Genomic DNA, 25,680 nt, shown 5'->3' on the forward strand with positions numbered 1-25,680 from the left:
CAATCCGAAAACTTTGATTAAAATTTCATTCATATCACTTACCTATCCGTTCTCTATGAACCGGGCACGATGACCCTTGTCGAATGCCCAGTCCAGCATGGAGTACCGTGGGCCGATGTTGTCCGCAAGAGGTGGCCGCCTTAATAAAATTTCATAAACAAAAACACCGTAAGAACTTCATATCAAATCATATCACCATGCATCATATCACAAAAAAAATCAAATCATATCACCATGCATCATGTCATCATGATGGATCAAATCATATCAACATTACTCATATAAAAAAATCCTTCCCCTCTTTAATCATATCAACATGCATCATATCACAAAAAAATCCTCCAACAATAATCTTCAATGTATTATCTCCAAACAACATCTTCATATCATCATATCAACATGCATCAACACTCCAACATGCATCATATCATCATATTTTTAAACAAAAAAAAAATCCTCCAACATGCATCATATGATCATATTTGTAAACAAAAAATTCCTCCAACATCTTCATATCATCATATCAACATGCATCATCTACCTACAATCAATTCCTCCCACATGCATTACATCATAATTTTTTTAACAAAAAAAATTATGAACCAGGGTTCATCTTCGCACTAACATATGAACTATTGATTAGAGTTCATATCCAATACCACTAGTTACTAAAGAACTAAGAACTACAACTACAATCAATCTTAGGTGAAAAAAATCCAATCTAAAGTTCAAAAATATGAGGGATTTCAAGCAAATAATGCGTCGAATCGGAAGCAAGTTTGCAAAAACTAATTGGAGGGATCGGAGGAGCTTACGATTCTCTCTTCGGGGCCATCTCGATCCGCCAAAACGGTGAAGAATCGGTGAAGATCCGAGGGGGGAGTGGAAGAGATGAGAGAGGGAAAGAGGGGCGACTTGGGGGAGAAACTGCCGACGGGGGGGGGGGGGGGGGGGGGGGGAGATGGGAAGGGGCGTGGGGTCTCGGGCAGAATAACTGTCCGGACCCTACCGCCAGGGGTCCTGGCGGTAGGGTGCGATGGAGGGGGACGACAGCCGTTTCTGCGAGCTGACGTGGACTAATACCCTACCGCCAGGGGCCCTGACGGTACGATGTATAACCCCCTCTGGCGGTAGGAAAAAGGGTCAAATCTCAAAAAAAATCGAACCGGGGTCAGATCCTGAAATTGTTTGAAAAAGGATCAAAACACGAAATTTAGCCTAGGAACGTGCGGTCCCCGTCCTCCTCGATCCCCAGTTCCCCACATCCCTCCTCCCCACCAATCCCCCATTCTCCCCGCACCCCTCCTCCGCACCCCGCGTCGGGCCGCCGCCGTTTCTCTATAGCCCTCTCTTCTCGGTCTGCTCGTAAAGGTCGGCCACGAGGAGGTTCACCGGTCCGTTCGTCGTCCTTGTCCCTAGGCGTCTGTTGCTAGAGAGAAGGACGCCAAGGCCCAGCAGTTTGTGACGGCCCCAACGGACGACGGACCCGGCGGGACAGCGGGCTCTAGCTTTCTCTCCCTTCTTCTTCATCTGGACAGAGAATGGTGAGATCTTACGTACTACATCATGTTGATTTTGTCTTCTTGTTCATGGCTAGGATTTGCAGTGTAATTTGGTGGTTATTCTTTTGCTGGGACTCTCCTGCAAAGACTCTGCTCAAATGCATAGTCAGGCAACACCGGAGAGAGCTGGGACGGAGGCGACTCTGAGGAAGATGAAGGCCAAGAGCGGTGCCGCCGCAGGGGAGAGGAGGCTGGTGTTCTCGAGGACGGTACTGCTCCTCTACGCCTGCAGCTTCGTCCTTGGCGTGCTCTTCACCGACCGGTGAGCCTTCTCCTCTCCCCCTAGATTCGTTTTCGCTTGACCCTCGTCCTAGCGGAGTCCTTGCTCTCCCCGCTTTCTTTTTCTTGGATTCGTTTGAAAGCTCGCCGATGGAGTGCTCTGCTCGTCGTAGGCCTGCAGCTGATACGTGTTCTATGGCGATGGTTTGGTCAGGTTCAGAGCGATGCCTGATTTAAAGAGCCAGGTGGTGGTGCAGCTGTGGTGACAGGAAGAGGAGCTACACATCGTTTCTGAAGATTTTGTTGCCAAGATGGTACGCAAGGCCAGCTGACTAATCAATCAACCTTATTAGCCCGCTGCTCTCCTACTTATTTTCTGTTGCATTTAAAAAAAACATTACATGTTTGTAAACTTTGACATCATTAGTTTTATCAATGTAGAAACGACTGTAAACACCCATTGATACTTCGATCGACAACATCTGTTTTTGGCTCCTGGTTTATTTCAGAAAAAGAACATGTTTTTGAAGATAATATAAAATCATGTTATTTTTTACAAGAGCGAGTTACGGAGTGAAAATGGATATTTTAATAAGAAGATAATCCTGATGTTCTTCAGTTTCCTCTTTGTTTTGTAATTCTGTGAACATCCTTTCTTGATTTCAGAAACCATCTGACGACAGGGACGTGATGGGGAAGTGGCAAAGACTCATGAGGCCATACAGTACGTCGACTTGAATATTGAAAAATAATCTGAATTTGTTTGCATTTTTGCATTATATTTCTATTGGGGGACTAATTGGAATATATCATAATTGTGTCTACATATTTAGACAAGTCGATCGCCACGCTGCAGATGGAGCTGGCAGCGCGGTGCAGCAAGCATGAGCTGCTTAAGAGTGCGGATGACAAGGCAGGAAAGGAAAAAGGCTTTTGTGGTGATTGGGATCAATACCGCCTTCAGTAGCAAGAAGCGCCGTGATTCTGTCAGGGAGAGATGGATGCCTCAAGGTTCATTACTTTGCAATGTTGTCTCCCTTGTTTTGGCTGTTTTGGCCTAGCTGTTGCTTTCTGCATTTCTTGTTCTTAGTTAGACCGATGAAGAGGAATGTGTATTTAATCAATTAGGATTATGACGTGCAGATAGCAAGGAAATAACAGAGAAATGTGCAAGTACTAAATCCAGGGATCAAATAGGATCATCTATCGTCCCAGCAAATAGAATCAACTAAATGTGATTTTTTTATCATCATAACAACTAGAATAATCAGATAGGTTTATTTAACATCATAGCTTCCTTGGGTCATACAGTTTGTTTGTTGCCTGCATACTTTCTACTAAGAGTTGAGCTATTTAGATTGGGGTGGATCATTTAGTTGTCTGGCATTTATTTTCATTTCACCACATATATCTCGTCGTTGTTTATCAGATGAGAAACTCAAGAAATTGGAAGAGGAAAAGGGAGTCGTCATTTGATTTATGATTGGGCATAGGTAAGGTTACTGCCACTAAGGTTCAATATTTAATAACTTGTTTGTTGAAAAGAAAATCATAAGATGAGGTCCCGTAAAAGACAAATCATAACATAGAACACATATATTGTAAATATCTCCATGGAAAGCTTACATATTTTAGACAATAAAAGGATCCCATAAAGCCTCAATGTTATAAACAGGTGCAGATGGGGTTTCCCTAATTCCCTATCTTTAAACAGGACACCACTTGTCTAATTGCTACAGAGTTAGAAAGTAATTGGACAGTAAGTAGATAAGGACATAAATCTGCTATTTGTTGTGCAGCTATGAGTCAACTGTGCATGAACTGAAATGGGAAGATTGAACAAGTTCTGAGCTGCTATCTGGAGCCATAAGTATGCAAGTTTTACAAAATAGTTTTGATGAAAAATCAAAACAATACAAGGAGCCTGCGTAGATGCACATATTTTTGATTAATAACACTCATTTTAGTGTTAAATATGTCAGCTTGTATGCCAGTAAGTGTGTAAGTTTAGTCTAATACTCGCTTTTCTTTTTCCTCAGATCAAAAGCCAAGGATCTGTTGGGTGATAGCTTGATTCTAAGGCATTAATAGATTTACAACACATCCAAAAATTTACTGGCATTTTGTATTATATTTATTCAAGTCGCTGATTGATTCTTGACTATCACTTGATCAACTATATTCATTTTCTAATACAAAGCCACTTCACTAATTATCTTATGACTGTTGCAGGGTTTAAAATGTGAGTATGATGTGCGTGGAGAGATTGTCATCCATGCCCAGGTATTTCAAGTGACCAACAAGTGCTATTTCAGTAATTTGAAATCTCCTGTATTCAGAGTTTAGTCAACTCTTAGTCATGTTCTTTAACAATCACTATGTCTAATAAATGTTTAGTACGATGCACTATTTTTCTGAATTTTGACAAGCAAGTGCATCTTTGGTTGCGCCGATCGGATCGGATTCGATGCGTACATGGAATTGATGGGCTGCTGACCGCTTCATCTGGTGTTTCCTCTCTCGTGTGAGGTGCATGTTGTTTTGAGAGCTTGAAGCAGCAGAAAGCCGATGGAGGGTCTTAGGGATGACGAAAGCGTCAGTGACGACATCAGGCGAGAGAGATATCGAGACTGCAAATCGCTTTCCTGTTTTTGCATTTCTTACTGTTTATGTAACTTTGTCAGTATTCAGATCATATAGCCTATGGGGAGCAGTGTAAAACATAATTTGTTGATGCTTAAAATTTGGAGTGATATGTTTGATACATCTGCACTGTTGACATGGTCTTCTTTAATGAATAACAAGGTGGTCCAGTAGAATTGTAACTTTAGAGCCCTGCAAATTGTCTGTGCAAATTATGATGCTGGTTTATAGAACTAAATTTGTGGCGTGCCTCTATTTTATCTTTAGTTGTAGGTTTCTCCGAAGCTTTATTGTGGGTTGTGTTACTTGCCAAACAAGTTCTAAGCACAAGTCAGATCCTTTCATGGCTACCCTTATAAGATGATATACAAGGAAGTTTGTTGCTTAGTGTAATTAGACAAGTGCTTGGATTATTCTGTAGTGAAATAATGTGATTTTTCATCTTCTTTCTGTTCTTAGATCAGCTCACCTTTGGCCTTAGCCATACAAAGTAATTTGTGAAGATATATGTTCCTTAATTTGATCCCACCTTCCCTGATTAAACATATGTCATTAATCGATTTGATTATTGTATTAGTGTCTCTTAAGTTCGCTGGAATCGCTTGATGTTTCCTTTGAATTTAGAAGAAGAGATTCCAGCCATAAGATTCTTAAGTTCGTTGGCTCTGCGGCCGCATCATGGCAAGACGGCCACAAGGCAGCTATTGCTTCCAGGCACACAAAGGCCACTGATTGGATCAGCGCGAAGAAACCCGTTCGGATTGCCGCCGCAAGCCTCGCGTCAACAACAAATCAACGTCTGCACCTACATCCACTTCGACAGGCCGTCAGTCAAAGCAGGTCCATTTTACCCTCCTTCATGCAGATGAGTCTAATCAAGTTTATTTCAAATTTCAATCTAGAGTAGTTACACTTTTTCGCCTCTGCCTGCCTGTTTTTTCTAGCAGAGTTGCATTTCTCCGATTTTCACAGCTTCAAATAACTACCTACGAATTGCGTACGCGATTCATCATCATTCAATTACCCTGTACCCTATGTGAATTATATTCTGAAGTAAAAGTTGACAACAACCTACTAGCTGTACATACTTTTCTAGCTGGTACAGAGTAAAACGAAAGGGCATGATTAAACCAAGTAACAACATGGCATTTCCTTGCAGAAATTGCAGGATGTTATCTGCATCAATGATGATAGCGGATCTTCTGAATCACTTCCTCAGCTTAACAATGTAAGCTCACTCCAGCAACACAGGAAATACAAACCAGCTGTTATCAACATCAGTGACGGCAGTAATGATGGCGGGTCTTCTGAATCACTTCCTCAGCTTAACAATGTAATCTCACTCCAGCGACGCAGCAAATACAAACCAGCTGTTATCAACATCGGTGATGGTAGTGGTAAGTGCAGCCTGCTAATTTTTCCTTTTTAACCTCCTACTTGTATTCACCTTTTAGGCATCTTACTGTCCATAATTACAAAGGCCCTTCACATCATCGCAAGAAAGCCAGCAAAGACAAGCAAAAGAAGCACACATCCGATGGTACAGAACCATCTACCTGTGCCACTGTAATACCAAAATGCCTTATTTAATTTGTCTTCCTATAGATGCTAATCTTTCAAAAACCTCCTACTAATTATAAACATCAGCACCTGCAATTAGGCCCATAATCCGTACATGCAAACAATGTTTTCATTTGATCTTCTAATACCAGTGCATACTTATGCTTACACCAGCCATTTTAAAAATCATTCATAGGGGAACCCGGCTGGAAGCTTTGATGATCATTGCGCATGGGGTAACAAAGTGAAGCTTTACAAAGATCAAGTCAGAAAATTGAAGCGTCTCATCGCTGCAAAAAAATCACACATCAATTGTTACATTTGCCACATGAGCCTTCAAGTACCTCCGGAAGTATACCATGCAAGCATTATGCGACAGTGACACTGCTTATTCGTATGTTCACACCTTCTGAAAACCAGTCAGACTAAGAAGATGACTAAATAAGCTCTACAACTGCCTATGTATGTGTTTCTGTAAAACGATCTACCTCACTCTACTATCTCTGATAAATTCACATTGCATTATGTTTGTAGCTACATCCCCTACCTATTCACTACTAACATCGCTACTAACTGGCTTCTTGCGCCATTGGCGCAACCGGGTCATCTAGTGTGTTCAGAAGCACATGATAGTTTCCCCAATGTACAAGCCAAATGTACGTACGTTTACATTTATATATTTAAACGTGCTACTACCTCTGTTTTAAAATATAAGACGTTTTGATAGGCTAATGGGGATAACTAGTATACCAAAACGTCTTATATTTAGAATGGACGTAGTAGCCTATCAAAAGGTCCTATATTTCGGAATGAAGATAGTAGTACCAGACTTTTTGGAATTTGACAATATAGAGTCTCTCCAATTCATATTACTTAGGCGACTGCTAGGTGCCAGCGCTGTTGGGGAACGTAGCAGAAATTCAAAATTTTCTACGCAACACCAAGATCAATCTATGGAGATTCTAGCAACAAGAGAGAGGGGAGTGTATCTTCATACCCTTGAAGATCGCGATGCGGAAGCGTTGCAAGAACGCGGTCGTTGGAGTCGTACACGAAGCGATTCAGATCGCGGCCGAATCCGATCTAAGCACCGAACAACGGTGCCTCCGCGTTCAACACACGTGCAGCCCAGTGACGTCTCCCGTGCCTTGATCCAGCAAGGAGAGAGGGAGAGGTTGGGGAAGACTCCGTCCAGCAGCAGCACAACGGCGTGGTGGTGATGGAGGAGCGTGGCACTCCAGCAGGGCTTCGCCAAGCACTGCGAGAGACGAGGAGGGAGAGGGGTAGGGCTGCGCCAAGAGAGAGGAAGACTCGTGTCCTTGGCAGCCCCAAAACCCCCACTATTTATAGGAGGAGGGGAGGAGGGTGCGCCCCCTCTAGGGTTCCCACCCCTAGGGGGGCGGCAGCCCTAGATGGGATGGAGGGGGGCACGCCCTAGGGTGGGCCTTAGGCCCATCTGCGCCTAGGGTTTCCCCTTTTCCCCTCCTAGCTGCGCCTTGGGCCCTGGTGGGAGGCGCACCAGCCCACTTAGGGGCTGGTCCCTTCCCACTCTTGGCCCATGCAAGCCTCCGGGGCTCGTGGCCCCTCCCGGTGGACCCCCGGAACCCTTCGGTGGTCCCGGTACATTACCGGTGACGCCCGAAACACTTCCGGTGGCCAAAACCTCACTTCCTACATATTATTCTTTACCTGCGGACCATTCCGGAACTCCTTGTGACGTCCGGGATCTCATCCGGGACTCCGAACAACATTCGGTAACCACGTACTAACTTTCCCTATAACCCTAGCGTCATCGAACTTAAGTGTGTAGACCCTACGGGTTCGGGAGGCATGCAGACATGACCGAGACATCTCTCCGGCCAATAACCAACAGCGGGATCTGGATACCCATGTTGGATCCCACATGCTCCACGATGATCTCATCGGATGAACCACGATGTCGGGGATTCAATCAACCCCGTACACAATTCCCTTTGTCAATCGGTACGTTACTTGCCCGAGATTCGATCGTCGGTATCCCAATACCTCGTTCAATCTCGTTACCGGCAAGTCACTTTACTCGTTACGTAATGCATGATCCCGTGACCAACTACTTAGTCACATTGAGCTCATTATGGTGATGCATTACCGAGTGGGCCCAGAGATACCTCTCCGTCATACGGAGTGACAAATCCCAGTCTTGATTCGTGCCAACCCAACAGACACTTTCGGAGATACCCGTAGTGCACCTTTATAGCCACCCAATTACGTTGTGACGTTTGGTACACCCAAAGCATTCCTACGGTATCCGGGAGTTGCACAATCTCATGGTCTAAGGAAATGATACTTGACATTAGAAAAGCTTTTAGCAAACGAACTACACGATCTTGTGTTATGCTTAGGATTGGGTCTTGTCCATCACATCATTATCCTAATGATGTGATCCCGTTATCAATGACATCCAATGTCCATGGTCAGGAAACCATGACCATCTATTGATCAACGAGCTAGTCAACTAGAGGCTCACTAGGGACATGTTGTGGTCTATGTATTCACACATGTATTGCGGTCTCCGGTTAATACAATTATAGCATGAACAATAGACAATTATCATGAACAAGGAAATACAATAATAACCATTTTATTATTGCCTCTAGGGCATATTTCCAATAGGCGCGCCGGCCGAAAGTTTTGGCCGGGAGCGCCGCGGTCTATCTGATCTGGATCCCAACCCCAACTCTTTCTTCTTCCTCCCGGTCAACGCTTCTAGGGGAACGCATCCGTGAAAGATCGTGGATGTCGCCTAGAGGGGGGGGGGTGAATAGGCGCTTTAAAATAATTACGGTTTCGGCTTGAACAAATGCGGAATAAACCTAGCGGTTAATTTGACAAGCACAAAATCTACAACAACTAGGCTCACATATGTGCACCAACAACTTATGCTAAGCAAGATAAACAACTAAGTGATAGCAAGATATATGACAAGAAACAATATGGCTATCACAAAGTAAAGTGCGTAAGTAAAGGGTTCGGTTAAGAGATAACCGAGGCACGCGGAGACGACGATGTATCCCGAAGTTCACACCCTTGCGGATGCTAATCTCCGTTTGGAGCGGTGTGGAGGCACAATGCTCCCCAAGAAGCCACTAGGGCCACCGTAATCTCCTCACGCCCTCGCACAATGCAAGATGCCGTGATTCCACTAAGGGACCCTTGAGGGCGGTCACCGAACCCGTACAAATGGCAACCCTTGGGGGCGGTCACCGAACCCGTACACTTTGGCAACCCTTGGGGGCGGTCACCGGTACCCGTCAAATTGCTCGGGGCGATCTCCACAACCTAATTGGAGACCCCGACGCTTGCCCGGAGCTTTATACCACAATGATTGAGCTCCGAACACCACCAACCGTCTAGGGCGCCCAAGCACCCAAGAGGAACAAGCTCAAGGGCACCAAGCACCCAAGAGTAATAAGCTTCTCAACTTGTAACTTCCACATATCACCGTGGAGAACTCAAACTGATGCACCAAATGCAATCCAAGGGCACACGGAGTGCCCAAATCCTTCTCTCTCAAATCCCACCGAAGCAACTAATGCTAGGGAGGAAAATGAGAGGAAGAACAAGAAGGAGAACACCAAGAACTCCAAGATCTAGATCCAATGGGTTCCCCTCACATAGAGGAGAAAGTGATTGGTGAAAATGTGTATCTAGATCTCCTCTCTCTTTTCCCTCAAAAACTAGCAAGAATCCATGGAGGGATTGAGAGTTAGCAAGCTCGAAGAAGGTCAACAATGGGGGAAGAACACGAACTCAAGAGATAAAGTTCATTGGGGAAGAAGACCCCCTTATATAGTGGGGGGAACAATCCAACCGTTAACCCCACTTCAGCCCCGCAGAGAGCGGTACTACCGCTTGGCCAGCGGTACTACCGCTTGCCCCTATAAGCGGTACTACCGCTTGCCCCTATAAGCGGTACTACCGCTCCCCCTCGCGGTACTGCCGCTGGGCCCAAAGCGGTACTACCGCAGTGGCAGAGCGGTACAACGGCCCCCACTGCCGTGGCCAGTACCGTAAAACCCGACACGAAAAAAGACCCCTCGAATCGAGGCGGTACTAGCACGAGGCCGCAGCGGTACTACGACTGGGGGCTACCAGCGGTACCACCGCTCAGGAGCGGTACTACCGCTTGTAGCACCCAAGCGGTACTACCGCTCCGGCCCGCGGTACTACCGCTAGGAAACCAAAACTGCCATAACTTCTGCATATGAGCTCCGAATTGAGCAAACTCAAGCTTGTTGGATAGAGGAAGACGAGTAGCATCAAAACAGCGACTGGTTAGAGTAAGAAGAGGCAGGGGAGGTATGCCAACAAATAGAGGAGTGAAACCTCCAACCGAGAAGAACCGGCATAACCTCCAACATCGAAAACATCATAGAAGATGCGAATGAACTCCGTTTTCGATGAACTCGAGCTTGTCATCAAGATGACCATAAGCTCCAAAACTCACAAAGAGAAGAACCAAACAAGAACCAATAAAGATGATGCAAGGATGCAATGGTTTGAGCTCTCTATGAACGATACGATCAAGCTACTCATCGAGAGCCCCCCTTGATAGTACGGCAATCGATCCTATAACCCGGTCTCCCACCTACCATTATGAGACTGGTAAAATAGAAAACCTATCAAGAGCAAACCTTTGCCTTGCACATGGTCCACTTGAGCTAGATGATGACGATCTTGACTCCCTCAAGTTGGACCACCTTTCTTGGTTGCGTTGGCTCGATGAAGACTAGTTGATTGCTCCCCCATACTCCACTATGGGTGAGCCACTCTTCCGCACATCTTCACAAGTCCATTGTCACCACAATGGACGGCAAGCTTCAAGCATTTGATCTCTTCATGATGCTTCACTTGAACTTGCATACCGCAACATCTTCACAAGTCCATTGTCACCACAATGGACGGCAAGCTTTAAGCATTTGATCTCTTCATGATGCTTCACTTGAACTTGCACACTGCAACCTAACCCCACAAAGAACTCTCACGAAGATCATGGGTTAGTACACAAAGCGTAATTGACAATGCTTACCACACCATGGGATCGCTTGATCCCTCTCGGTACATCTTCTACGCTTTGTGAGTTGATCAAGTTGATTCACTCTTAACTTAGTCTTGATCAACCATGAATCTTTTCAACTCTCTTCATTTGGATGATGTCTTGAAGATATACATGAATGATCACACAATCTTCTTCTCCAAGACATGCTTGCAATAAGCTCAACTCTCACATGACCAATCTTTGGATAATTCCTTAATAACACCTTGGTCACCACATAAACTCCTTGAAACCAACACATGAACTTCAAGAAATGCCTATGGACAAATCCTTCAAATATAACTCAAGGCAACCATTAGTCCATAGAGATTGTCATCAATTACCAAAACCAAACATGGGGGCACCGCATGTTCTTTCAATCCGTCACCGTCGACGCTCCTTACCGGCAGCAGCGTCTCTTGTTCCCAGCGTGCCCCCCCTGTTGAAGCATCCTCCGCTCGCCGTGGCTCTCGCCGGCTCCGCCGCAAGCAGCTCCTGCCGGCAAAGGTCGCAGTTTCGACAAAGGGAGTGCCGCCCCATCCAGCTTGCAGCAACGCCATTCATCGTTGAAGGCCGCATCTCCGGCGAAAGCCGTCCAGTAGTCGGTCCCTAGAGTTCCTCACTGCCGCAGCTCCGCAATGAAGCCATCGCAGTAGTCGGATGCATAAAAAATGGTTGAAGCTTTTCAAAACTAGGGTTTAAGCTTTTCATGTCAACGATTGCAGCTTTTTGTTTGTATACTCGCGGGTTGAAGCTTTCTATGAAGCCGGTTGAAGCTTTCTATAAAGCGGGATGAAGCTATTCAATTTAACAGTTGAAGCTTCCAATTCAATGGATGCAGCTTTTTTGTGCTCGGTGCCCCGGCGACCAGCTTCTCCGTATTTTCGGTTGAAGCTTTCCCGTCGCTGGTTGTAGCTTTCCAGGCCACCAGTTGCAGCTTTTGTTGCAGGAGTGCGCCGACGACCAGCATCTTGGTCTGTCTTTTAAAACTTTTTATTTCGCCGGTTGAAGCTATTTTTGCCACCGGTTGTAGCATTTTGCGCTGCCGGTTGCAGCTTCTCTCAAGCGCGGCCATGGGACGATGACGCGGCCATGGCGAAGAGCCCGACCATGGAATGGCAATGTTGCCCCGAGGGGCACACGAACAACACAGGAGACAGGAGTTGAAGGCCGGCCTGGATCCATGGAGTTTGCTGCCCGGACGGTCGCGAGGAAGGAGTGGATACAGGCGTTGGGGAGAGGATAAGTTACACGTGTTGTCTTTCTGGTGGTTAGCGCCGCGCGCAAACATGAGTGTATCTAGTTGTATTTCGGTGCTACATATAAGGTACACATGTTGTCTTCCTGACGGTTAGCGCCGCGCGCAAACATGGATGTAGTATTTTGGTGCTACATACTTTTGTTTGATCAAAAGTAAGATAGATAGAAGGAAGTACCAATTCTGTTAGGGCCGTCTCAAAAAGAATACTTACCGTTGCGTCCGTACGTCAAGAAAATAAATCGTCGCGGCCGTACGTCAGAAAAATTCCGTTCGCTGCCGTGGGTGGCATTTCTGTTGAAAAAATCCGTTTGGCCTGGAGCTTGGAACATCTCGCAAGCTTCTCCCTCCTCTGTTCTCATCTGCCCCTCTCCCCTCCCCTCCCTCCTCCCTCCCTCCCAACCCACCAATCCACGTTGACTTGCCAACCAATTCCAGACGTGTGCCGCTGATGGACGCTTCTCCCACCGCCGCCGCCCGCCGCGCCGCGGCGATCGCCCGCCACCTCGCTGGCCTCCCCTCCGGTGCCGCCGCCGCCGTGGCGGGGCTGCAGTTCTCCCCGTGCCTGAGCTACGCGCCCCCGGAATCGTCCGAGGCCCCGCCGGCGTTCGCGCCGATGGAGCTCCGCGCGCTCCTCGACGGGCACCACCTGAGGGAGCGCGACTGGGCGTACGGCGCGATGGAGGAGAGCCCGCTCTTCTGCCCCCGCCGCGCCGGCGGCAAGGTGTTCGTGTCGCCGGACTACAACGAGGGGAAGGAGGGGCAGAGGGAGGCCACCATGCGCCGGATCGGGTACCTCACGCGCCGGGGCGTGTTCCGTGGCTGGCTCACGGAGCCAGGGCCCGACGCCGAGCTTCGCAAGCTCGCGCTGCTCGAGTGCCTCGGCGTCTACGACCACTCCCTCGCCATCAAGGTCGGCGTCCACTTCTTCCTCTGGTACCTGCTTCATTGCCACTTCCCCTCGCCATTAAACTTCATCTATATTTTCATGCAGAATATTTCAAATCAACACATTTAAGACACAATAGGATTGATTTTCAAAATACAGTTTGTAGAACGAAGCCCATACAACATGCAGAGTACATAGAACAAACGGTACGAAAAGGTTCACACAACCAGATAGAAATAGTCATACGAAAAGGTTCACACAACCAGGTAGAAATAGTCATACGAAAAGGTTCACACAACCAGGTAGAAATAGTCATACGAAAAGGTTCACACAACCAGGTAGAAATAGTCATACGAAAAGGTTCACACAACCAGATAGAAATAGTCAGCTTACAGGGCCATCAGCCCGAACAGAGCACGCAGGCTCGGGACACCAAAAGGCACAACGCGCCGGTACTGGTACAACGAAGCTTAGCCATCGCCGCCTGCAGGCATCAGCGTCTTGACGCCTCCCCAGCGGAGCTCATTCCTGCAAAAACAGGATGCATTTAAAGATTCAGTCAGCTGGGTACGACGGAAACACCCCTGCGATCGTTATCTTGTTATGGATATGCCGAAGTGACCAGAGCAATGCCCCAACACAGCTCCACATCACAAGTTTAGAAGAATCATGCACATAAGATAAGCAAGTAAGCAAATCGGCACAAGAAGCAGGGTTCCAGCTAACCCCCACGGCCTCCCTAACAGCAATCCAAGCAAATTTAGCTAAATAACAGCGAAAGAATGTGTGGTTGCCATCCTCCTGTACCGAACACACAAGACATTGGCCCTCGGAAAGTCCATTGCGCTTGGCAATGTTGACCGGGGTAGGGAGGCGATTGCGGAACATTTGCCATAAGAAGATCTTGACTTTAAGGGGAATTCTGGTTTTCCAAAGCTCTCTGGCTACATTCAAAACAGGGCCCTTGGTAAGTTTGGCGTACAATGACTAAGCCAAAAACTGCCCCGAAGAAGAGAGGTGCCACTACACCTGGTCAGGATTATTATTCAAACTAATCGAACCCACGTTAGTGCATGGCAAGCCCAGCTGCCACGCTCGATGGGGGAGAGCTCATGGCGAAAGGCAATGGCCGGTGGTGAGGAACTCAAGGCCTCTGCCACCAAAATGTTTGGCTCAACCTCGAGCGAAAACAGGGCCTGGAGCTCCATCAAAAGCGGCTGAATATCCACCCACGAGTCGAACCAAAAGCGAATTGACCGCCGTTGTTAACATCAAACTTAGCCCCCAAGGCAAAAGCCACTTGGATCCCGTTCCAGAACGGCGAGCCGCGGGCAGCAGACTCGAAAAAGAATCTGTTGGGAAAATGTTTGGCTTTAAGAAGATCCGCCCAAAGCCCCAAAGCATTTTGGGAAAGTTTCCAGATCCACTTGGAGAGGAGAGCTACGTTCATGAGTTTGGAGTTTATCACCCCTAGCCCTCCCTGGTTCTTGGGGCGGCATATTGCTGCCCCTTGACCATGTGATACTTACGCTTGGAACCAGCCCCTTCCCAAAAGAACCTGGAACGAGGCGAGTCCAGACTAGCATGAACCCCATCAGCTAGGAGGAACATACCCATGGTAAACATGGGCAGCAAAGACAAGCTAGAATTGGTAAGGATCAGCCTAGACCCAGAAGACATAAATAGGTTCCCATTCCTCTATGGAAATGTTTTTGGTGAAGATTGGGAGACCCAGGTAAGAAATGGGAAAATTGCCTAGCTTGCAATTGAGAAGGTTTGCAACCCTCCTACCCTCAGCGATGTCCAATCCCATGGACACCACCTCGCACTGGCCATCAACTCGAAACAAAGCAGCAGCAGCTTAACAGTGGTGATGGTATGCTGATCCGGCTCGAAAAGCAACATCGTGTCGTCTGCATATTGCAGTTGCGACCCCCCCCCCCCCCCCCCCCCCGGATAAGGTGGGCCACAACCCCCTTGATGTGGCCCGCTAGTTTGGCCATGTCAAACATAGCAGAAAGAGCATCCACAACAAAACTACAGAGAAGCAGCGATAGAGGATCGCCTTGTCGCAAGCCCCTCTTGTTCCGGAAGAAGTGCCCAGTTTCCCCATTGACCCCCCCCCCCCCCCCCCCCCCCCCCCACAAAGACCAGCTGCAAGACAGCGCAACGGGGCCCTCCAGGATGAAACGGCCCTTGATAAATGCAGATTGGCATCTATGAATAACCCTATGTGCTATCGGGGCTATACGGGAAGCATAGGCTTTGACACACAGTTTAAAAACGCCGTTGATGGGAGCAATCGGCCTAAACTGATGGATACTGTCTACACCTTGCACTTTCGGGATTGGCGAGAGAATAACAAAGTTGAGGCGCGGGATATCTACGGTTCCTAATGCAAACCCGTTGAAAATGAAAAAAAAAGATGCCCTTCAGAGCAGGCCAGAACCTACAGAACATCGAAACAGACCAACCATCAGGGCCCGGAGCAGTGTCCAACTTCATTGCACAGAGCGCGTCATCGATTTCTTTGGGAAAAAACGAGAGGGGTAGCTCCTCATTCTCCTGCGAGGAAACACATTGTGTCTGATCCCACAAATCGTGACGCAAACCTGCCAACTTAGGCTCCTCGGAACCCATAAGCTGGATGTAGGAATCGTAAATGTGTTTAGCAATATCTCCCTGGCTAAGGAGGAGCCCCTGCTCCAATTGCAAGCGCAGGATCGCACACTTGCGACGACGACCATTAGCGTAGGCATGAAAATAGCCAGTGTTTGCATCGCCCTTAAGAGTCCACTTCATCCCACCCCTACGATGCCAGTACTGCTCCTCAGAGCGAACAATGGACAACACTAAATTTTCGATGGCGTATCGGTGCGCCCATTCAGCCTCAGAGAACTGTCTCTGATCAGCCTGTACATCCAGGGCAACCAGTTCCGAGACCAGGTTAGCCCTGAGCAGCTTGTCGTCGTGCCCCCGCTTGGCTCCCCAGCCTTGCAGCAACACACCCGCTTGGCTCCCCAGCCTTGCAGCAACACACGAAGCCGCAGCAGCAAGCCACATGTCCAGGGGGCCACGCTGCGACCTAACCCCGGCAAGGGCTGCATCCCACTTATCTAAGAACATCTGGTTGAAGCCCTCCACTTCAAACCAAGCTGTTTCTCAAAGAAGAATCTAGCCGCAAACTGTCCTCCCCAAAGGACAGAACAAGTGGGATATGATCCGAACCTGTGCGAGTTTCAGTGATAAGGTTCCATAGGGGGAACGACATCTCCCACTCAGAGGACACAAACACACGGTCCAGAACGCTACCGACCGGAGCGAGCTGCTTGTTAGTTACCATACCCCCGATCTGGCCACTTCCCTAAGCGCCATGGCCGCGACCGCATTGTTAATAACGCCACACACGTGGCCAATAGATGTCGTCGTTATTTTTGTCAGCACGGGAGCGAATCAAATTAAAATCACCGCCAACCACAATGGGCAGGTGAGCCGCGGCAACCGCGACAACCTTGGCCTGGGTTTCTCCCAAGAAATCCACAGAATGGGTGTCTGCCGGCCCATACACAACCATCACCACCCATTCACACAGAGAAGAATGATATCTAATATGAGCAGAAAGGAAAAAAGACACCCTCGCCCCAGGAAACTACGTCGCAGCAATCACGATTAAAGCCAAGAAGCAGCCCACCAGAGTGCAGCGCCAAACAAAGCGTTCTAGAGGGTCACTGGAGAGAAAATAGTGGTGCCTAAAATCAGATTTAATTGTCTCCTGCAGAGCAACAACGTAAACCGATTCATTACGCATGTACACTTTCAGTTGCGTCTTCCTACCAACATGGCCGATCCCACGGATGTTCCGGAAAAGGTACCTCATCTAGATAATACGTTTTCTAAGATTTGGCCACGCGCCTCACCGTGCCAGTACAGCGAGGAGAGGAAAGAGCAGCAGCCCCAGCCACCACCCCTTCTTCCATGGGCAGTGGGCACCATTGAATTGGGAACGGAAGCCCCTACTTGCATGCCAGCCGTCGCAGTCTTAGCCGCAGCTACCTTCGCTAAGGCAGCTTGCACCAGCTCCTTCGATTGAATGAGAGAAAGAAGATCTTCAGAGGAGCCCGCGCACGAAGAATCAACCCCACAATCATCCAAAAACCCGAGCATGTGATCATCAGAGAAAGCATCTAGAATGGAATATCTTAAAACTTTGTTACCTGTGAGCTCGAGGTTCTTCTTTGCTATCAGCAACTCTGCGCTTTCGAGAGAGGAGAGATCGCCCTTGGGGCCCTTTGGCCTCACGCTGGAACGACGGGGACCTACCGTAGCCGCCTTGGAACCCTTGGCCTTGGAGATAAGTGCCACCACCGCCACCTTGTCGCGCAGCGGGTCACCGGAGGGAGGGGTGGAGCGCTCCCCTCCCCCAGTCCCAGAGGCAGGATGAGGCGAGGCGAGAGCCATCACCACCGGACGGGGAGTTTACGGCGCGCTCGTACCCTCCAGAACTGGCACCGTCCTGGACGCCTTCTTGCGGCCTGTCTTCTTATTAGCTTGGCCGCCAGAGTTCCTCTTGCTGAATCCCCAAGACGCATGGCTAGCCCAGCCAATGTCTGCACGATCTTCAGGAGGCAGGTTGATAGTGGTAGGCGCCGGTGTGAGCGGCAGTGTCTTGTCGAGCACATTGGAGGGAGAGCTACCACCCACGCTCACGGACAGCGGAGAGAACCGCACCGCGAGACCAGAGCCCTCGCACGACACTGGGATGCCCTTAGGATCAGCCTCTGGCACCACCGGCACCAAAGGAACAAGCGGCGATAGCAAGTTAGAGGCGCGAGCACTGCCTGGCCCGCCCTTAGCCGTGGCCTGTGGGTGCGAGGATGGGGTTGGGGGAGGCACCGAATTCACCGCCATGGCAGTGGCCCCATTAGAAGCACCGCCATCCTTTCCGTTGTCGCCCAACTTGTCCCAAGCTTCAGTGTCGATGGATTCGTCGTCCATGCTCTCTTCCTTGTCTTTGTCATCGCCATCAAGACCCTTGCCATTGTTCTGATTAGGAGGAGGCGGGCCTCCACTCTTACGCATGGGCTTGAGCTCCGGCTCCAACGTGATGTTGTATCCAATGTTGTTGAACCAGATCTTGACCATGCCCCGCAGCTTGGCTGGAGCACAGCACGCGATCTTCATCCTCACTGGCCCCGGACGAATGAGCGAGAGCTCGTCCACCACCAGAGGGCGGCCAATCATAGACATGGCAGCCATCAGCCTGTCCTCGCGGCGGTGCTTCTTGGGCACGCCCGAGAGCCTCACCCACACCTCCGGCATCACTTCCCCCTTGGGCTCCTCCCAAACCAACTCACGGATCCTTGTTGTGATATTGTTGAGGGGAAGGAACAACTTACCACTGCGGGTGGCCATCCATAACATGTCCAGGGTTGGGAAGACTACCGTGAACTCCGCCTCTGAGATTTGCACAACCTGCCAGACCCAAGCCCCCTCGACAAGGTTCCTGAGCTCATCTTCCAGAATCTGCTGAGAGAGGGTGCCTGGATCTGCCGAAATGATGGCCGCATTGCCCCCAAGCACCCCACTGTCTTCATCGTCTTCTTCCTCGAACTGCAAGCAGAAAAAGCCCTCCCCTGGGATTGCGTGGCCCATAGTTTGAAGCATCAGTGATTTGCCACGGGAGGGGCAGTAAGCAGAAGCATGCCCATCTTCCTTGCACAACACACAGAGCGGCTTGAACTGGCGTTGCGACTGGAAGTGCCCAATGCGGCCGCACTTGAAGCACTCTGGCCGGTCCGCTTCCTCGACCAGGATGGGCGCCAAGGCCATGCCCTGCGAGGAGGAAGACAGCGCCAGCGACGCCTGGGCTGGCAGAGCCAGCGACCCGGACGGCTTATGCTTTGGTTTCTTCGCGAAAGGATCTCCAACCCGGTTGCCGCAAAACTGGTGCTGCTTATCCTTACGCTGCAGATCTTGACTCCGACGCCTTCGCTCCTCCTTCTTTCTATCCTGTTGCTTGTTCCACGACTGCGGAGGAGGATCCAAATCCCCCTTGCGAGCCAGCGGCCGCTTGCGTTGCGCCTGCTCGCGCAGATCTTGCTCACTGCGGTGCTCCGCCTCCCGATCCAGCGGGTCCAGAGGCCGCTTGGTCGTGCGCCGGTCTTCGCGAGAACACATGGCGACCACCTCCGCAAAGGAACACACGAGCGAAGGAGGGGGAGGAGGGCGGAGAAGACGATTGCGCACCGCGACCTAGCCGCCGCACTTCCGATTTGGTGGCTGGAAAACCTAGCCAGGGATCCAGCGAACTTTTACACAGCCACAGGAATTTATATGCGCTCCGGATGGGCTGGGCCTCCACGACCAGTGGGCTGACAGTCGACTGGACCGGCACCATCTGGTTATTTCAGCTGTCCGGCTTCTCAATATGGTTTCTTTTCTATGCATTTAATTTGTCTTTCTGTTTTGCTGGACTGGCAACTTCTAATGTGTATACTGTAGCTCTTTTCACAATAAGAGTTACTCCTATCCATACAGATACAGTGACGCTGTGGCGGCACTTAATTATGAAAGCTGGCTAAGTAGCTTACCACGTTAGTTTGTTCTTTTAAGATAAAGGAGTATAGGCCTTTTCCTTTTTGTTACTATTTCCTCTGGATAACCATTTGCTACCAATGTGGAATTGCTTCTTATTTCCAATTTTGATTATTGAATGTGCACCACTGGGAAATGATGCTAGCATTGGCTACTGGAACCTGGAAGCTTGTCACTTAGCATTCTAAAAATTTGTGCCTGCCCGACGGTTGTAAATTGTGCCAAAATTTGGATTTTTCGTTCTGTTCTATTTTTTGGATATCTTTGAATAGTTTTGAATCTAGGATATTTAGCGCACAACTTAAGGTGAACATGGTGTCAGAAATAGTGATGAAAATTGAAGATCACACCTATTTTGGTTCAAAGTTTAGTGCTTTCTTTTTTATTATTGTCCTCTTTTGTGATGGTCTAGGGATATGCTTTTGGTTATCAATTTTGGAGGGTTGTATGCTAGTATGTGCTACAAGATCTAGTGCACTGGAACTCGTGGTTATGGACCCAAATCCTTTAGTATGGAACATTGTCTTTTCCAAGTAAAAGCCCCCTAATATATGAAAGAATGAAAAGGTGCTTTCGTTCTTGTGGAATAAGAAGCCCTCGTACCGTAATGAAAGGAAAATCGTAATTTTTCATTAGGTATTTGGCCAAATAGGATCGTCCAGTTCCTACAGAACCTATCACTAAAATACCCGATAGGGCTAAGCGGAACGAAAAGGGTTTTCCATGAGATGGTAAATGAAAACGATTAGTCCCACACGAGGTTTGGGAATAAGTGATTGTCTGATATTGAGCAAGGAATATACGTCTTTCTGCTAAAGAGGATCTATTAAACTCATAATTCATTAGATCCTTGTTATCAATGCCAACTAGGTATCATAAGTAAATGGATCCCGGTTGTTCAATCCTTTGATAACCAAGGTCATTCTTTGCTAAAGAGAAATGATCACTATGAGTCAGACTCAATAGAATTGGATCCATTCCAAATAGCGAGAATTAGGATTCTTGATCAGCAATCTTGTCCAGAAAACTAGAATGATAATTTCTAAGATTTTCTTGTGATTTCTGGGATGTTCTGGATGAAACAGGTTCCACCTTTCATTGAGAATCTTCTGATGTTTACCTTTTTTTATGTGTGCATTTAAGGGGAGGCGCTGTCAAGTTTCTTGGAACGAAGCGCCATCACGACAAATGGTTGTTGGACACAGAAAACTATGTTATCAAAGGTTGTTTTGCAATGACAGAATTGGGTCATGGGAGCAATGTAAGTGGTGACAATGTCTTTTCTTGATTGTGTAACCTATGTTAGTTGTACTGATGAAGCTTTCCTTCTCTTCTATTGACGAACTTGAAGGTACGAGGAATTGAGACAGTAGCAACTTATGATTCCAAAACAGGAGAGTTTGTGATAAATACTCCCTGCGAGTCAGCTCAGAAGTACTGGATTGGTGGAGCTGCTAATGTGAGATGAAATCTCACTTACCTTCTTGTGTACATATAGGCTTCACATGTCTTTATAAGCTACTATAAGTGTTTATGTCCTTTTGCAGCATGCTACACATACAATCGTCTTTGCTCAGCTCCATATAAATGGAAGAAATGAAGGAGTCCACGCTTTCATAGCTCAGATCAGGGATCAAGATGAAAATGTGTTGCCTAATATCCATATAGCTGACTGTGGCCATAAGATTGGACTAAATGGTGTTGATAATGGTCGGATTTGGTGAGTCATTGTATTTGTAGATCCTTTGGTCTACTGTATCCGTATGGCATTCATTGTATGTCAACAAGTTTGACTGTCCTTTCAGGTTTAACAATATACGTGTTCCTCGAGAGAATTTGCTGAATCTGGTTGCTGATGTTTTGCCAGATGGGAAATATGTTAGCATGATAGATAACCCAGATCAGGTACCGGACCCCACCTATCCACCCTCTCTCTCTCTCTCTCTCTCTCTCTCACACACACACACACACACACACACACACAGAGTTAGAAAAGGGGAGAGCTGTCAAAAGAGCTTCACAGTTTGCTACGTTCGTTTTATTCTTACTTCCAAATTAACAAAGTTTCTTATTTGCAGAGGTTTGCAGCATTTTTGTCCCCTCTTACTCTTGGCCGGGTAAATATTGCAGTTAATGCGGTTTATATTTCAAAGGTATGTTCGGTGGCCTTTCCTTTTCGGTAAATACATGGAAGTTATTCCATACTTTTCTTCATGAGTTCCATAGGTATAGAATATAGATGTATTTAACTTCATAAGCTTGCAGAAATAGGATGATTGAAATTGGACTCGTTAGGTTAAACCAGTGGAAGTTGGTAAAGGTAGTCTGCTGGTCTGTCTAGCGCTGGTCTGTGTAGCTCAAATGAAGGCGAATATCATCTATATGGACAGGGACAGGTTATGAGTCTGAACTTTTCATCACCCAGATAAGTTTGGTTGAAATGTGAACATTGACCGTGTGTTGATGGAACCAGCTGTTTCCAGCTTTTTTACCAGCCAACAATGGAACATCATGACATTTTTTGTTTTGAGGAATACATTTGGCCTAGTACAGACCAGATAGTGCCAGCAATAAGCAAGTAGTCAGTACTAGTCACCCAGAGGAATTAGCTTTCGATCCATTTTCCATGCCTACATATTATTTTAACTGTGGTTATGCACTCTTTCTTTCCCATGCTTACAGGTAGGCCTAGCAATTGCTGTGAGATATGCTTTGTCAAGGAGGGCCTTTTCAACTACACCAGATGGTCCTGAAATGCTGTTACTTGATTATCCCAGTCACCAGAGGCGCCTCCTACCTTTGCTTGCAAAAGTGTATGCTACTAGCTCTTCTTAGTTTATAGTACTTTCAGTCAAATCAATATGATCATTTCTCACAAAAGGGTAGTTCTTGCATATCGAATTTGTTGCGCCAGCTCGCCTATTTTTATGTCTTGCTAATCGTTTAATGTTACTGCTCTATTCTATGTGGCAATGGATTATATTTTAGTGTTCTAATTATGAAATGCCAAATCTGTAATCATAGTGATGAAACTATAGGATCTATTAGCATTTTGATGCAAAAATATTCCACACCATGTAATTGGACTTAGGGATGCAAATGTGTAACCTGTAGGGTACCTTCCAATCCTCTTTAGTTCAACCAAATGAACTAAATTTCCAAAATCACATCAGTTTTTGAAACTTTTAGTTCATTTGATTGAACTAAAGAGGGTTGGAGGGTACCCTAGTCCTCAGAAATTTGCACCCCTAATTGGACTCTCTAATGCAAACCTTCCTTTTTTGCCAATGTTTTCACTGCTACTTAGCACAGACCATCATATGCTAAATACTTTTTTTATTATTATGCAGATGTATGATGAGCAGTGCTAGTAATTTTATGAAAAATATGTATGTGAAAAGAACACCTGAAATTAGTAAAGCGATACATGTTTACTCTAGTGCTCTGAAGGCTACATTAACCTGGCAGAATATGACCACGCTTCAGGTATTGTTAAAAGGGTTATCAGCATTTTTCTTTCTATATTTGGATCAGTGGTTTTCACTGGATTTTCCTTCTCTTCCGTTAGGAGTGTCGTGAGGCCTGTGGTGGCCAAGGTTTAAAGACCGAGAATCGCGTTGGAATTTTCAAAGCCGAATTTGATGTTCAGTCTACATTTGAGGGTGACAATAATGTTCTACTCCAGCAGGTTATTTCATTTATTGTTGTTCATTGTCCATGCATGTGTCTGGAAGATACTTCAAACTTGTCTTCATTGTACCTAATTTAATCTCATTGACGCAGGTAAGCAAAGCCCTATACGCTGAATTTTTAACGACGCAAAGGAAGAAGAAGTCATTCAAGGGATTGGGATTGGAACATCTGAATGGTCCTTGCCCTGTTATTCCCCATAGTCTGACAAGTGTCATATTAAGGAGCTCCAAGTTCCAGGTAAAGAATTTTACTGCAGTTCATTAGCGATAAGATTTCTCTGTCTGGAGTCCTGGAAACAGCCTCTTGCAGAAATGTAGGGAAAGGCTACGTGCAAAAGACCCAAAGTGGTCGGACCCTGCGCAAGCGGGAGCTACGTGCACCGGGCCGCCCTTTTATTATTATTATTGTCATGGGATAAATCCTGTCTTTATGTTGGCTATGTGCATATGGCTAGATGGATTTGTTCTGCTTGAGGGAGCGGGATTTACTGAAACAGTTCGCAGAGGAGGTAGCTCGCCATCTGGCACAAGGGGAAAGCAGAGAAAGGGCTCTGATGCTGGTAAATTTTACTTTCTACTGCACATTTTCTTGCTGATCTAAATTTCCATTAAGATTAACGCGAATGACATTTGCCCAGAGCTACCAAATTGCTGAAGACTTAGCTAGAGCATTTACTGAGCGCACAATTTTGCAAATATTTTTGGAGGACGAGATGAATGCTCCTGCTGGGTCTTTAAAGGTATATTCACTTCCCACCGATGACTGGAATCATCAAAATGATGTGTGACTTTTTTTTCTTGTAAAGGTAATCCTCATCATACCTTGAATTTGTCATTCGCAGGATGTATTGGTGTTACTGAGGTCTATGTATGTTATGGTGTGCATAGATGAATCTGCATCTTTTCTGAGATATGGTTATTTGTCGCGGGACAATGTAACCACCGTGAGGAAAGAAGTCATGATACTGTGCAGTGAACTCAGGCCCCATGCGCTTGCTATTGTCGGTTCTTTCGGAATCCCTGATGCCTTCCTCAGTCCACTTGCTTTCGACTGGATCGAAGCAAATGCTCTATCTTCCGGGAGCGAATGACTATACACCTTCAGACACCAATGAGGACGTAGCCCCGTAAATGTGAAACTATTACAGATGGGGCAGCCAAATACTGATTACTAAACAAAGACAGGTGCATAATGCATTTGCTGCTTCATGTTGTTTACACAGTTTACAATAATAGTTGTTGAAGTGTACGGTCGAAGATGCTGATCTGCGCAGAAAATAGGGAATTTGATGTATGCATCAGTTCATGTATTGTCTTCTCTAAATTACGCCAATAAAACTGAATAAGCTGATATGGCCTGACAGGGGCTCACAGCGTAAATAGTGTACACAATGTTGTTTGCTGTAAATTCTTTCTTTTTTGACAATATGTTGTTGAACCGTACACAAAGCAATAAGCCAGAGCCAGTGCAATATCTGTTGGATTGGATTTCATGACATGCAGAATTCTACAGAAACCGAGTGAATGTACAATATGTGTTGTTTGGTTGTGCTAGAGAAAAAGCGCCAGAATGTTCCAAAAGATTATGTGGATGACATATATGGTTATAATTGAAACAAAGAAAGAAAATTTTGTACTATTCGTTGATGGAAATTTTCATATAGAATTCCATGCGAAGTACTCCATCCGTTCCTAAATATAGGTCTTTCTAGAGATTTCAACAAGTGACTACATACGAAGCAAAATAAGTGAATCTACACTCTAAAATATGTCTATATACATCCGTACGTGGTAATCCATTTGAAATCTCCAAAAAGACTTATATTTAGGAACGGAGGTAGTAAATCATATGAAAAAATCATATGGTTTCCAATTCTACAGACCAACAAAAAGTTCTTCAAGGACATCTCCAACGCCGACCCGTAAATTTCCTCCCGCGTCTGTCCGGGGACACTAATGCCGGAGGCCGCCATCCAACGCTGCCGCATACATTTCAACAACTATTTGAACAAGACGAAATTCCTGCAACCCGGGCAAATTTTGATATAAACCAAAAGAAGTTCATGTAAACTCGGATAATTTTACATAAAACTGGAAGATATTTTGTCCGGTAAACTAAAAACCTTAAAATAAAAACCCTAAACTACACTATACTTGACGGATAGGCCATGCCTGGCTGGTCGGCGGCT

At 46.7% G+C, this 25,680-nt stretch overlaps 2 protein-coding genes and 1 long non-coding RNA gene across 8 annotated transcripts; 2 read left to right on the forward strand and 1 right to left on the reverse strand.

Moving 5' to 3' along the window:
• Positions 1-1,220: 1,220 nt before the first annotated feature.
• On the forward strand, positions 1,221-6,521 carry LOC109748983 (uncharacterized). Of its 6 annotated transcripts, none has more exons than XR_012189204.1 (11): positions 1,221-1,544; positions 1,650-1,824; positions 1,996-2,095; positions 2,448-2,505; positions 2,615-2,792; positions 3,211-3,274; positions 4,014-4,064; positions 4,215-5,264; positions 5,584-5,821; positions 5,905-5,964; positions 6,181-6,521. It is a non-coding gene; the product is annotated as an uncharacterized lncRNA (long non-coding RNA). The 6 variants fall into 6 exon arrangements; XR_012189207.1 differs by having other exon boundaries at positions 5,049-5,264; XR_012189202.1 differs by lacking the exon at positions 5,905-5,964 and having other exon boundaries at positions 4,179-5,264.
• Positions 6,522-12,587: 6,066 nt separating this feature from the next.
• On the forward strand, positions 12,588-24,987 carry LOC109748989 (acyl-coenzyme A oxidase 3, peroxisomal). Its single transcript, XM_020307990.4, has 13 exons — positions 12,588-13,252; positions 20,943-21,060; positions 21,151-21,258; positions 21,347-21,519; positions 21,605-21,704; positions 21,878-21,952; positions 22,482-22,612; positions 23,150-23,285; positions 23,368-23,487; positions 23,583-23,729; positions 23,947-24,051; positions 24,130-24,231; positions 24,334-24,987. The coding sequence occupies exons 1-13, from the start codon at positions 12,768-12,770 to the stop codon at positions 24,580-24,582; spliced, it is 2,049 nt and encodes a 682-aa protein (XP_020163579.1). The 5' UTR covers positions 12,588-12,767; the 3' UTR covers positions 24,583-24,987.
• On the reverse strand, positions 13,521-17,664 carry LOC109748990 (uncharacterized). The gene is made up of 2 exons (XM_020307991.4): positions 17,420-17,664; positions 13,521-13,733 (listed from the first exon to the last, which is right to left on the reverse strand). The coding sequence occupies exons 1-2, from the start codon at positions 17,661-17,663 to the stop codon at positions 13,699-13,701; spliced, it is 279 nt and encodes a 92-aa protein (XP_020163580.2). The 5' UTR covers position 17,664; the 3' UTR covers positions 13,521-13,698.
• Positions 24,988-25,680: the final 693 nt, after the last annotated feature.

This window comes from Aegilops tauschii, chromosome 7 (assembly GCF_002575655.3).
Source record: "Aegilops tauschii subsp. strangulata cultivar AL8/78 chromosome 7, Aet v6.0, whole genome shotgun sequence".
Lineage (NCBI taxonomy): Eukaryota > Viridiplantae > Streptophyta > Magnoliopsida > Poales > Poaceae > Aegilops > Aegilops tauschii.